This window comes from Camelus bactrianus, chromosome 7, assembly GCF_048773025.1.
Source record: "Camelus bactrianus isolate YW-2024 breed Bactrian camel chromosome 7, ASM4877302v1, whole genome shotgun sequence".
Taxonomy (NCBI): Eukaryota; Metazoa; Chordata; class Mammalia; order Artiodactyla; family Camelidae; genus Camelus; species Camelus bactrianus.
In genome coordinates, this window is record NC_133545.1 from 695,490 (window position 1) to 708,992 (window position 13,503).

Here is a 13,503-nt window from a genome sequence, read left to right on the forward strand (position 1 = left end):
TATATATGTTGTTTATGAGACACAAAAAGTTTTATATGTACATACATATATATATATAGAGAGAGAGAGAGAGGGAGAGAGGGAATGCATACATCAAAATGGAAATTTTAAAAATACTGTTCAGTGATAATGGATAATAGAAACACTGAAGTATATTTTAATACCTGAGGGTTTGCTTTAAAAACAGCACGTTGAAAGAAACTTGTTGCTTCAACTGTTCATATTAGAAAGGAAACAAGACTTCGAACAATTGACTACATTTTAAGTTTAAGAAATATGAAAAAGAACAACATAATAAACCCAAATAAAGTGGAAGGAAGGAAATAATAAAGATAAAAGCAGAAATGACCGAGATAGAGAGCAAACACAAACGGAGGACAGGCAAATAATATTTCTTCTTGGAAAGAACTGATAAAATTGAGAAATCTCTATCATAAATGTCAAGATAAGGGAGGAGGGCAGAACAGCACTGGGCACAACGAGTGGGGTGTGCACAGGGGGGCTCTAGCGTACAGGAGGTCGGCAGAGGGACGGCAGTGCCGTGAGAGCTCACTTCAGCATGCAGACATCGTGACCAAAATGACAAAGCAGGAGACTTTCATGATCCTGTAACCAAAGAAGAAATTGAATTAGTAGTTGACGTTCTTCCCACACGGAAAACCCCAGGCCCGCGTATTTTACAAGCAGGTACTCCGCACGTTCAGGTGAACCCCATCCTGCAGAAAACTCCCCGGCTCCTCACCTCCTGAGGTCAGGAGACCCCTGCTACCAAAACTCAGCAGTGACAATGCAAGGGAGAGAAATTAGGGACAAATTTCCTCTGAAACACAGGTGCACAAGCTGAACCAAACACAAGAAGGTGAAGCTGGCAACTTATTTAAAGACTACGTCGTGAAGAGTTTAAGTTCTCACATCAGGAAGATGATGAACATAACTTACCACATTCATAGATTAAAGAAGAAACCTCATTTGGCCATCCAAGCAGATGTAGATAAAAGCATTTGCTAAAATTTAGCAAGTTCATTCATAATAAAAATGCTTAGCAAAACAGGATGAGTTTGTTAACCTGATAAAGTCCTGCAGAAGCATCATGCTTCGTGGTGAAGCACTGGACGTGCCCCCGTAGGAGCAGCAGCAAGACGTTGTGTTTGCCTGTTGCGCTGCGGGAGCCACGGCGGCACCGGCCAAGCAGGAAACAGAAGGAAGGTGGAGGAAGGAAGAAAGAAACACGTAACTTTGACAGGCGATTTACTCACTCAGAAACACCGAGGAAGATCCAGATAATTTAATAGAATTAGTCAGATAGTGGAGAAAGGTTGCCATGTATAAAGTCACGTGCAAAAATCAACTGTATTTCTATACTTAGAAAAAAATTAGGAAATATAATTTAAAAAATGGTAATTGTTTACCATAGCATGAAAAAAAAAGGTACTAGGAATAAATATTTTCCAATGCGAGACCTTTATGGAGAAAACTATGAAACGTGTTGGAAAGACGTGAAAGAAAGCCGAAACGCGTGGAGACGCTACACGAGCACAGACTGGGACTAAAGGTGTTATTTCCCCAAACCTCCAGAGTCAAAAAAATTTTAACAAAAACCCCAGCAGCTTTGTTTATTTTTGTGTTATATTTTTATGTTTATTTGGGAGCTTGATGAGCTGATTCTTAAGTGTCTTGGTGCAAAGGGCTGGAGCAGCCAGAGCACCCCCTCCAGGAAGCGGGGAGAGGGGCCTGCTGTCCTGGGGTGCAGCCGGTACCGGCGTGGGGCTGGAGACGGGGCAGGCCTGGGCTCGCAGGGACAGCGGGACCCCAACAGCAGGACCCCAGCAGTCGGCCCTCCTGTGGAACTGGTTCCTGATGGAGTCGGCATCGCAGATCAGGGGAGAACGACCTTCTCATAATTGTGCTGCGAAAACAAGGCATCTGCTTGGAAGAAAACCTCTCCTCCACAGAATCAGCCCCTGGATGTCAGACATACACGTGAAGGGCAAATCCTAAATCTTTTAGAAGAAAATATACAACGACATCTTAATGATCTTGGGATAGGGAAGTTTTGCAACCAGATACCCAAAGCGCAAACCTTAAAGAAAATGATAAATGAGACTGTATTAACATTAAGAAACGTAAAAAGCCAAGTCACAAATGGGGATAAGACAGTAACACATAACTGGCAAGGTCTCAGTGTGCAGAATGTTTACAGACCTCCTACAGAGCAGGAAGAAGGCAGACAACCCAACAGGAAAATGGGCAAAGGCATGGCAGAAGGTTCACGTGAGAGGAGGCAGGAATGGCGAGGACACACGCACGGTACGCAGCCTGGCTTGTAACAGAGGAACGCAAGTTGACAGTACAGGGAGATGCAACGTGACACCCCCAAACCGGCAAGTGTCTGTCTGACAACAGGCGCAGGTCTGGAGCAGCAGGAACGCTTGCGAGCGGGTGGCAGGAGTGTGAGTTGATACGAGCACTTTGGGGCTCTGTCCCAGCGACGCCACCAGGGCACGTCCCCTCCCTGCACCTGGAGCCATGGGCAGGGATGCCCACGGCTGCCCACGCCGATCAGGAGCAGAGGGAGAGGAAGCAGCCTCTGGTCCACTGGCTTGGACAATTGGCGGGAGAAACAGATCAGGATGTGCTGAGATCATGAATGCAGCCAGAGGCAGTGAACAGATATGAGTCACCGCCAACGCAAAGCCAATTCCAGGCCTCGGAGACATGAGGCTCAGCACGGGCCTCAAGCTGGAGGACACGCATGACAGTGTCTCATCTCAGTACATTCAGGCCCAGCGAAAGTGAGCGGTGTGCACGTATGTGGACAGGTCTGCAGAAAAGGGAAGCGTCGCCCCAGAGCTCAGGGGAGTTGATCCGCCCCGTGGGGGGAGCCCCGAGCGCCGCATGGAATGGTAAGGCTGTGCGTCTTTTTCAGAGGGTGGCTACCTGGACAGGTGCTGTCTTATTATTTATAACCAACACATATTTTATGAAACATCTAATCTTCAAACATAAATATAAAGTATGGATACTTTGGAATTACAAATTAACTGAAGAAATATTTCTAACCGTCAAGGGAAAGTCATCATGAGTGACATGGGAGGTGCTTCCCAGAAGCCTGCGACACACGTCTAATCACGGAGTTTCACACGTACGGATGCCATACGCAGTATTTCACCCACCACACCAGCGCTGCTGTTTCTTCTGCACAGTGAGCCTCGGGCTACGTAGAAACCAGCCTCGTTGCGTTGTTTTAAATATCTAAGGGGGTGTCTCCCCAAACTGGAAATCCGTGTAGGAAGCCGGCTGCCTCAGCCGCTCCTGACGGGAGTCCTGCTGACCTGTGCCCTGCCCGCTCCTCCCTCCCAGTCAGGCCTCCCCGCCCGCACAGTGACGTGGGCTCTTCGGGGGACGACAAGGTGCGCCCCCGCTCAGGGCCTCTGGAGCCCTGACTGGGAGCAGACGAGCCCGCCTCCCTGCAGGAGGAGGTGCTGCCCACCCCCCACCCCCAGAGAGGACGGGGGCGCCCACCCTGTCCTCCCCTCCCTTGGAGCAAAGCCTCACGTGGTGTCTCTGGTTTTGGTAAACAGTGTCGGGAGAGCAGCCACGTTCCAGGGTTATTTTAATTCTTTCTGACAGTTAGCGAAAACCCAAACTCTACTTCAGATGACCCAGCCTAAAGTGAAGAACGTAGGGCGACTGTGTTGTCGCCGCGCAGGGGTGCCGCTGCGGGGACCTGCCCTGCCCGCGGTCTCAGGAGACTCCACGTGCCCTCCTGCCACGACGCTCAGCCTGGGGCCTGACAGGCCATCCTGCGCGGTTTGCTCCACATGCAGACGGCAGCTCCCGCACGGCCACGTGGGGACGGGGGACTGAGAACGCGCCCGACGGTCCTGAGCCCGATCTCGCGGAGGGCTGCCTTCGGTGGTGAGGACTCCAAGTCCAGCAGGCAGCCTAGACGTCTTCTCTGCTTCGATGCTTATTCAGAAAGTCCAACCATGGGTGTGGAAAGGACCTGCACACGTGAGGCTGTGATGACACGGTAACTCACGGTCACAGTGAGGGATGGCGCAGAAACCTCCCGCAAGAGCTGAGGTTCCTCGTGCACGCTGCGGGTCACGGCTCCGTTCCCTTGACAGACAGTCACCGAGAGCCTCCGGCGAGCTGACGCTGACCCAAGTGCGGGGCCGCCTGCCTCATAGGACAGAACTGCTCTGTAGAGCCACCTTCTAGGCAGGAAAACTGGTAAGTAAGTGCACACTGCGTTGGATGGAACAACCACTCTGCAGAAAAGGGAAGCTGGTGGGGAGGGGTGGGAGATGGGCTGACACTGGGTGGCAATAAAGTGACTTAACAGCTGAGACGTGGAGGAGGGGAGTCCCGTAGACACTGGGGGTGAGCATTCTAAGCTCGGGGAACAGACAGCGAGTGCAGAGGCCCCAAGGCAGGAGGGCCCACTCCTAGGAGCGCCCAGGCTGGAAGGAGCGGCCGGCTGGCAGGGCCGCGGCCAAGGTTCAGATCTGAAGGCCTGACTCCTGTGGCAGGAGCCTGAGGCCACAGGGGGGACCCCGCAGAGCATGAAACCCTGCTGGGTTTCTAATAGTGAAAAGTCTACAGCAGGAGAATGAGCTGTTAACATTCCGCCTTCATACTTGGAAACTATACATTCATAATGAAAAGAAAGTTTAAATATGTGTAAAGCTATGGGTTTTGTTTCTGAAAATCAGCCGAATATAAAGGACAGTTGGACTGAATTATTGGTGGTTCTCTTATTGGCTGAGCGGAGTTTGGATGAGCATTGAGTTAAAGACGTATGTAATTCCTGAATTATTGTGTATAAATACGATAAGTTTATAAACATATTTGTAAATATATTTTCTTCACTTTGTTTTACAAAATTATTAATAATATTGTTTAACAAAGATTTTCATAAAACTGCATTTAGACAGAAATGATCCAGCTGTAATTTCATACAATGTATAAAATGTGAAAGCAATTTTATCAAAAATGTACATATGAAATTGAAAATTAAAATTATATGCCTTCAAAAAGTCATATTTTAAAAAATATTCAAAATGAACTATTATAAAACAAAATATAATTAATATTTTTCTTTAAAATATTCAAGATTAACTATTATAAAACAAATTTTTCTTTAAAATTTTCAAAACGAACTATGATAATTATTAGACAAAATATAATTCATAAACAATCTTTAAATCTAAAGTGTTAATTAAACTTTTAATTCTATTTTTTTAAAAAGAAGTAAAATTGTAGTTTTTTTATAAAGATAAAATACGAGCAGTTGTAGCCTCAGGACCCGTCCAGCCCCCAGCCAGGACCAGGACTCGTGACACGGTGTCTCACCTGACGTCCAGGAGAACTGGTAACTAGTGGACGTTGTTCTGGGTGCAGAATGCTTCTGGGCCACCGTGTGCGGCTGCTGCAGGTCCACAGTCATCCAGGAAAACCTGAAGGACCGCAAACCAAAACGCGAAGATAGGCCGGGGTGGACGCTCAGCACTGCTGGGAAAGGGGGCCTCTCGAGCCAGGAATCCTTTGCTTTCCAGCTGAGAAGCAGGCTTGACAAGTTAATTAACTTGTGTCTTACCCCCGCCCCGCGCTCCTGAGGCTCAGACCCCCAGCCCCTCCTTCTCTCAAACCCTTGTGGCCTTAGGTGGCAGCAGCCTGTTGTCCAGAGGACAGGAGGCCAGATGTGGGGACCCTCCCCACCCGCGTGTCCTGGTGGCCGGTGGAGAAGACCACAGAAGCAGGCGTCTGCCCCTGCGGTCCTGCTGTGGTCCCGTCCCTCACCCAGCGGGTCTGCGGCGGGACCAGCTGCCCAAGTGCCAGGCCCCGGGCGGGGGGGTGGAGGGGCGTCGTGTTCTCAGTGAGACTGAGACTAAGCGGGGCTGCAGCCCAGGGACCCCCTGCCCAGCTCCAGGTCAGGTGTCGACGGCTCACCTCTGGCCCTGGAAGGACCACTGTTCACCTGGGCCCTGGCTCTGAACACCCCCTTGGCCCTGACACAGAAAAGGGGAGGTGTGGGCGAGATGGCCTGGGCACTGTGGGGTCTGGGCACCCAGAGCATCGAGGTCAACTGTCTCCCAAATCTGCTCCCTCCCAGGACTGACCTCAGCCGGACAGGTTCCACGTGGGGCATCTCTAAGGAAAGGTCGAGTCACTTCCCGGCGATGGGAAGGGAAGGTTGATGGTGGCCGTGCGGGTTTCCGTGAGGCCGGCCCAGGGCAAGGGGGGCTGGTGGGTCTAACCAGCAGCCCCCAGACATCCAGCCTGTCTGCTTCCACAGACGCCTCTGGGTGTAAGCAGGTAGCCGAGCGCAGCATTTCTCCTAAGGTGGAAGCAGGTACGGATGTTCCCCCGGGAGCAGGACTTGTGGCTCCACCAGAAACCGCCCCCGCCCTTTCCTGCAGGCGTCCAGCCCCCCTGGCGTCTGCCGCCTCCCGCACCCCCACTCGCCGCCCTCGGGCTTGCTAGCGCGGCACAGCATTGAGTCGTCCCGTCGCAATTTAGATCACAGAAGGGACTTCTGCTCATCCTTTCAGGTTAAAATCACGAGGATAAAGAAAGAGGCAAAATTATTCCACTGTCGCTCCGTGCTTAATTATATGGAATGCTGCATAAATTGTCAAGTGCAAAGAATTATTCTGATAAATTAAAATACTAATTAAATAGGCTATTGCAGAATTTTGAGAACATTGTAGGGTTCTGCTTCTCCAGGTAATTTGCATATCCTTCATCTAGTGAATTTAATTTTAAAGGACTTCTTTTTGTGTTTGGAAACCCTTTTTGTCTCCCGTGAAGATAAGAGTGGGCTTTATGCATTGTTCTTGCCTTTATTAAAGCAGCTTCTCCCGGGGTCTCTGCGTCCTGGCCTGCCGGCAGCTCACGCCCACCAGCTCAGGGTCCATGTTTGGCCATGGAAGTAACTCAGACAGAACATCTGGCCAATGAAAGGCTTTTCTTTCCCCCTCAAAATGCTTCCTCAAAGCCTGAAAAAAAAATGGGAGAATTTTGCACCCAGGTGGAGGTGGTGCTGAACTTACACGTGTTTCCAGAGAGAAGGTGTGTTGCGGGGGGGTGCTCGGAGGTGTGGGGGTGCCTCTGAGCCAGGTCTGAACGCCTGTTGGAGGTGCCGTCCGTATGAGGGACACAGTCTAGGAGCACACAGACCACGTTCTGTGGCGGTTTGGCTCTGCGGGAGAGACGCAGGGGCAGGAACCCGTGCAGCCATGTAGGGAACCCTGTGAGGGAACACACAAAATGACAGCGTGTGGAAACATCGCTGAGCAGGGCTCCAGGATGCCCTGAGGACGGCAGAGCACACTGAAGAGCGCTGGGCCGGTTTCTCTTGTGGGTCGGTGTGAGTGCCAACAAATAAATACAAGTGAACAGAAACCCCAGAAGGGCTGTGCTGAGGGGGAGTTGGGTGCCTTGTACACGCGCTGGAGAAAAGGCACCACTGGGTGTCTGTCTGCTACGCCCACCAATGAGACATTTCAAGGAACAAAAAGTTACATTAAATACAGAGCCAGCAGGCACCGCTGGAAGGGGCCTGACGCCCGACCGAGAAGGTCGCAAAGGAGCGCAAAACCGCGAGGCATTGGTGTGAGTCCCAGAGACGGTGTGGGCCCCGGCCGCCAAGGCGCCCCGCGGGCGTGTTGGGAAAGCCCATCGCGTCTCCACGGAGACTTCTCGGCCAGGAGCGGGAGACGGGCTCCGGGAGAACCCCACAGGGCACTGTCACTCTAGCGACGATGGAGGTGGACGCCCCTTCCAGAAGTTTCTGCAGCTTGTCGGAAGGTGCCCGGGGAGATTTTCCAGTAGAAGCGATGATGTGTGTTTTTTTGCCATGGCCCCTGAGGGCGTGGGCGCAAAGGCCAAGGGGCCCCGAGGGGAAACATGCGCTTTGTTTTATTGTTTATTTAGTGGAGGTACCGGGATGGAACCCAGGACCTCGTGCGCGCTAGGCGCGCACGCTACCGCCGAGCCGGATTCCTCCCCCTGGGGACACGCACACCTTAGCATCGAGGAAGCATGGCGGGTTAAGACCTAAACTTCGCACACAAAGTGCCATCCAGACGGGGCTGGAGCCAGTTGGGACTGGCTCCCCAGAGATCATGTTCACTTTTCCAGGAACGTTTTGAACCAGTGATTAAACGCAGCCATTATGAAAAATTAAATTCCACACACTTGCAATTAATTATGTCAGAAACAAAGGCTTAGATACCCAGCCGGTCGTCCACTACGTTCTGTGGTTCTCTGTGCGCTGAGGTCATGTCACCCCCAGGGGAGGAGGAATGCCGCCTCTGGTGAGAGCCCCTCCCCCACTCCCCTCACCCCGTCCCACTTGGGGCTGCGCGAGCCTGCCCTGGTCTCATGTGAGGACAAGGACGTGGTTTTGCTGGAAAGGTCTCCCCACACCTGGCAGCTCTGAGACGGTCCTGTGTTCACGGAGGGGAGGGGTCGGGTGGGTTTCTGGAGGGAAAGGGCTGAGGGCCTGGGGACGTACCTGCCCGGGCCTGGTTGGGGGGTTGGGAGGTTGGTGGGGGGACAGAGGAACCTGGAAGCTATGCTGACACTGACTGTCCCCCCAGACAGATGACCCGGGAGGTGCTCAGGTGCAGAATGGCCAGCGTCCCACCTGCTGCCTGGTGTGGGGATGGACTTGTGGGCCAGTGGGCACAGCCTGCGGTCACCCCGGGCCCCCTGCTTGGTGGAGAAGGTTTTGCTGGAACACAGCCAGACCCGTCCCTCTTTCTTAGTACTGTCCCCACAGCCGGGTCGAGACCCACGGTGGCCAAGCTGGCCGTTTCTAGGAAGGACGTTTGCTGCCCCCAGACTGGGTGACCTGCGGAAGTGTTGCCAGGCTGGTTTGTTCATTCCAGAGCCTGAACTGTCTGTTACTTCTCCGAGGCAATAAATGGAGTATTTTTAATTCCCGTCTTTATGTGCTCTGTGCTCCTCAGTCTGCTGAAGACTCGCTGTTATCCCCCCAGAGTGGCCTGTCATTCAGTAAAATGTCTCCTTTGTTCGCAAGAGAACATTAAAATCAATTGCTTTGTGCTCTGCCTCTTACAGAATATTCCCCTCCACCAGGGTTTACTTTGGGGCCACCGCCCCTCCCTGCCCCCTTGGCGCCGCCACCCAGCTCAGAGCCCCTTAAAGTGCTGCTGCTCCGACCCCGGGCCTGGGGTGTGCCCCTCTCTCAGTGCCCGCACAACTGCCCACACGTGGAAGTGGCGTTCCTCCATCCAAGGGAGACGGTGGGAGGGCCCCAGAGGCAGGGGAGGCCGGCTGCAGCAGGACCTGGGGTGTGTGTCCTTGGAACAGATACAGTGTCGCCCCCAGGACTAACGTGGGCATTTTACAATAAGGGGTGAAAGTAATTTCTGTTTTCTTGCTCTCTCATTCTGTGTTAATCACAATTGCAAGGCACTCTTCATTCTTAAGGTTTGCAATAAAATTCCGTTTCTTTCTGGTTTTCATTTCCAAAACAATGGGGCTTTATCCAGAGGAATATTTCCACAGAATCGTAAGCCACGGCCAATCGCTCTGTGACACAGCTTCTTCTCCAGGAGGGGTCCGGGGGTTTGCCGCGCGGGCCCCAGGGTTAGCTGCGCTCTCACTCCGACTGCTGGCTGTTTCTAGGGCTCACCCTGCCTGGGCTGATACGCGTTCTCTGTAAGTCTTCCTCATCCTAAGTCAGGAGCAGGCCAGGATGAGGATGGCACCGGAGCTAAATGGTCGCAGGATGTGTCTTGTAGGGGCAGGAATAAGAGGGAATAAATGAAGCAGCTCCCAGAGCTAACGGGACGGAGGCATCACTCAGTCTTGCCTGCTACTGAGCCTTTCTGTGGACACAATGCTCGTTAATAGAACCTGTTTTCCAGTGATTATAATTAACAACCATCATGTCGTCCTAAAATCAGACTTCGCAGTCTGCAAAGCAGGTCTGCCTACAGTTTCTCACCCAGTCTTCTCAAGGGTGCTGTGACTTTCCTGAGAGAACGTTTTATGGGCAGAACTGGGGGCACACATCCACTGGCCAATCAGTGGGAGCCTTCTGCCCAGGCTCGTCCACGGCACTGATTGGATCAGTGGTCGGAGCGGGGCCTTCCTGGAACGTGTCCAGAGAGGGAGCGCTCAGGGTGTCTTGAGAACGTTGCCTCTCTAAGCTGACCTCTTACTTCTTAATTTCTCCTAACAGCTGACAACAAGGAGAAACTGGAAGAAATGTCAGGACTGAAGATCCTTCAGACAGGAGTCGGCTCGGTGAGTAGCTGCAGGCTGTCTGCTGAGACACCCAGGCGGCCGTGTGGTCTTGGGGGAGAGGCCGGGCGAGCACCGGCCGGGGAACAGTGGGAGGGTCTGTCCACGCGACGTCGTGCTGCGTTAGCAGAGGAGCCGCTGGCTGGGGCCAGGCTGGTCCTCCCATTGGCTGAGACGCTGTTCCACGATGCCTGGCTAATTGGACAGTTTTGGTTTTGGTTACCTTTGAAATTGTAATTTGGTGTCTCCCCGAGAAACAACAGTCATGGCTAAGGAAAGGTTGGAACTTTTGGAAACCTGTACTTCCTTCTTCAGATGGTTCACAGTTGCTGAGTTTGTGGCCGAGAGAAATGGCTCTTCTCTGGGGTTGAGGGGGCACTTGTATCTTCCTTGTTAAAGACGTGTGTGGGGTGGGGGCAGCATGCAAGGAGAGTGTCTCTGCGGCGAATCCAGGGCCTTGTCCTGATGCTGCTGTGCGGGCGTCAGAAGGGAGCCCTTGGCCAAACGCCCCGTCAGCAGTGAGGGCTGACGGCGCTGAGCCCCGGGGACCCAGTACGCGGGTGCCCGGTCTCGGGCCCCGCAGTGAATTGCACTCACGCGGGGCGGGCGTGCTCCCTCTCAGGGGCAGTGTGCGGCCACTCAGAAGTCAGCACGGCCCGAAACCAACCTGCGCCGCGTCTGCAGGGCTTGGCTTCACGGCCTGGCGGTTGATTAACATGAAGTGCACTTGTTCACGGCGCTCCTGGCCTGCAGCAGGTTCCTCCCAGAGCCACTCGGACATCGGCCGCTGTCTTCTTCTCCTGGGGAAGCCCTTGTTCAGTGGCTGTGAGTCTGGCTCCTGAAATGAGAACTCACTTAACCGCCAGTTCTTGTTAGACGGAGGCTCCCTGCCTGGCAAGTAGGGGCGGGGGCTCCTTGCCGAGCGCAGGCAGGAGACCGGGGACCGCAGAGACGCGTCAGCGCGGGGAGGGCCGGCCTGATGAGCGGTTTGGCAGCGGAGGGCATCCTGGTCTTTTCCGGCCGAAACCCAAAATGCACTGTGTGTGACTTTAGCAACCCGTGAGGTTGGGGAGAGGCCAAGGGTCTGTGGGGCCCCAAGACCGTGTGTACCCGTGGAGGTGCGGGGACAGTGGTGGGAAGGGCCAGGTGGCTGGGAGGTCCCGCGCCCGGGCTGGAGGGCTCGGATCCTCAGCCCCTCTTCTCCTGCCCCCTCAGCCCCGTCCAGTGGGGTCCTGTTTGGTGCCACGTGGTGTCCAGAGACTGGGAACGCATCCAGACTGGCTTGGGGTGAGGCCATCGGGGCGGCCCAGTCAGAGGATGCTCTGGTGCTGAGAATCCGCCCCTACTGGGCGGAGTTCCGGCCACACAGGGACAGCGGGCTGGGCTGGGCCCGCCGTGTCTGTGGAAGGGCTGGAGGGGCGGGGAGGGGCAGGACCGGCAGTGGGTCCTCCCGTGCCCACCCCACTGGCCGTCCTCGCGTCCCCTCCTCGCTCTGCTGATCGTCTCGAAAGCCATAACCGCGGAGGTCGGAGGTCTCCTCACCCAGGCAGCTGCCCTGCGCGTGCGTGCATGGTCGTCCCGTCTGTGACGCGGACGCCTGTTTCACTGCGCAGAGGCCCTGCCCCTCCCTCATCGGACCGCCGCCCAGTGAACACTGGGGCCCCTGGCCTGGGGCGAGGCACCTGCTCCCACCTCGCTTCGGGGCCGCCTCCTGCCACCCGGTCAGGCCCCCTCTCTCTCCTGCGCCATCGCTGCTCCGTCCTTCTGGCTGAGTAACGTCAGCACACAGATCTGCTGCAGTATTTCCCACCTCAATAAGGTACTCAGCCGCCTGGACACCCGTCTCTCCCCAGCCAGGCCTTTTCACCCCCCCCACCTCCACGGGAAAACTTCTCCCAGACTGTGTCCGCACCCCGCGGCTTCTCCTGACACCCACCAGGCCTGGTCCTACCGTTCAGGGCGTCCCCAGGGCCTCAGCTCCTGGCACCAGTGTCACTTCCTGCACGCAGATTCCTTGCCCTCCCGGAGTTGCTGAGTGGCCTCCTTTCTGAGGCCGGTTGTGCTGAGACCCCTCCCCCATTGGATCCTATTCCTGATTCCTCCCTCGCCCCCGAGGGAGCTCACCCAGGCCTCGGAGTTTTATGTTACGTGTACGGTGATGACCTCAGGTCACACCTCCAGCCCCAGCCGGTTCACTGTGATCCACACACGCGCAGACACCAGCCCCTGTACATCTGTACCTGGAGACCTGCCAGGTGTGGACCCAGCCCGGGCAGTGCCGGGCTCTCGGCGTCCTGCCACAGCCTGGCTCCGCCCAGGCTCCCGGCTCCCGGGTGGAGACGGAGTCGCTGTCAGTTGGGAAAGTGCCATCTGGGACCTGGGTGGATCTGACTCGTGATGCCGGCTTGCGCCTGGCTTCTCTTAACCTCGGAGGGTCACCGTTCCGGGTGCCTGCCCTTCTTGCATGCAGGCGCGGAGATTCTGCCTAGACAGGTGGGCTGCTGGGGGAGTGCACAGGGCAGGGCAGGGCAGACCCCCCACCCAACCACTGCACGGCCCCTGCGTCCTCGTCCAGTCTCCTCTGCTTCCTCTCTGGCCCCGAAGTGGCCAGAAGCCTGAGCTCACCCTCCCTGGGGGCAGACAAGGACCAAACCCCAGCCCATTTATTTCATCCACTGATGGAAACGTGGCGGTGAGAGGCTCGCCCAGCCCTGGCTCTCCCTGACAGTGAGGGGTCCCCAGAGGTTCCCTGGACCCACAAGTATCTGGAGACCAGCTCTCCGACCCCTGTCCTTTTCTACATGGCAGTGTTGCATTTCAAAGGCAGTATTGCTCTCACCTTTGAAGTTGTCTGAGGTCATCCTGATGGTTCTAAAGCCCAGGGTCCCACATTCCACGTAGCTTCTTCTGACCAGTCTCCAGTCTGGACAGAGACAAGAGGCGTCCGTGCATTTGGAGCGGGTTTGGGGAAGTAAAAATGGGAGTAGAGGGGCAAGTTGCAATGTCTTTAAAAAGCCAACAGTAGTCCTTTTCCTAATTTTCATAGCCTCGTGCAGTACTGAGCCTGATTTCGATGCTTCTGATTGTTTTTTTGAAATGTATTTGGTATGAATGTCTTTGCTAATTCCTGACTCTGGGAAGTAAAGCTCAGTCTCTGCTAGAAGTCTGACAGCATCCACAGGATCTCTCCCTGGTGCTTGGGACTCAACGTGTGATGAC

The 13,503-nt window shown here is 54.4% G+C and overlaps 1 protein-coding gene across 3 annotated transcripts in view; it reads left to right on the plus strand.

Annotated features, from left to right (window-relative positions):
• PTPRN2 (protein tyrosine phosphatase receptor type N2) overlaps positions 1-13,503 on the plus strand; it is a 519,553-nt gene that overhangs the window by 285,842 nt on the left and 220,208 nt on the right. For all 3 annotated transcript variants that reach the window (XM_074366632.1, XM_074366633.1, XM_045522614.2), the window contains one exon: positions 10,223-10,287. In XM_074366632.1, the coding sequence (XP_074222733.1) occupies positions 10,223-10,287 (65 nt within the window). The remainder of the gene's footprint in view (positions 1-10,222; positions 10,288-13,503) is intronic.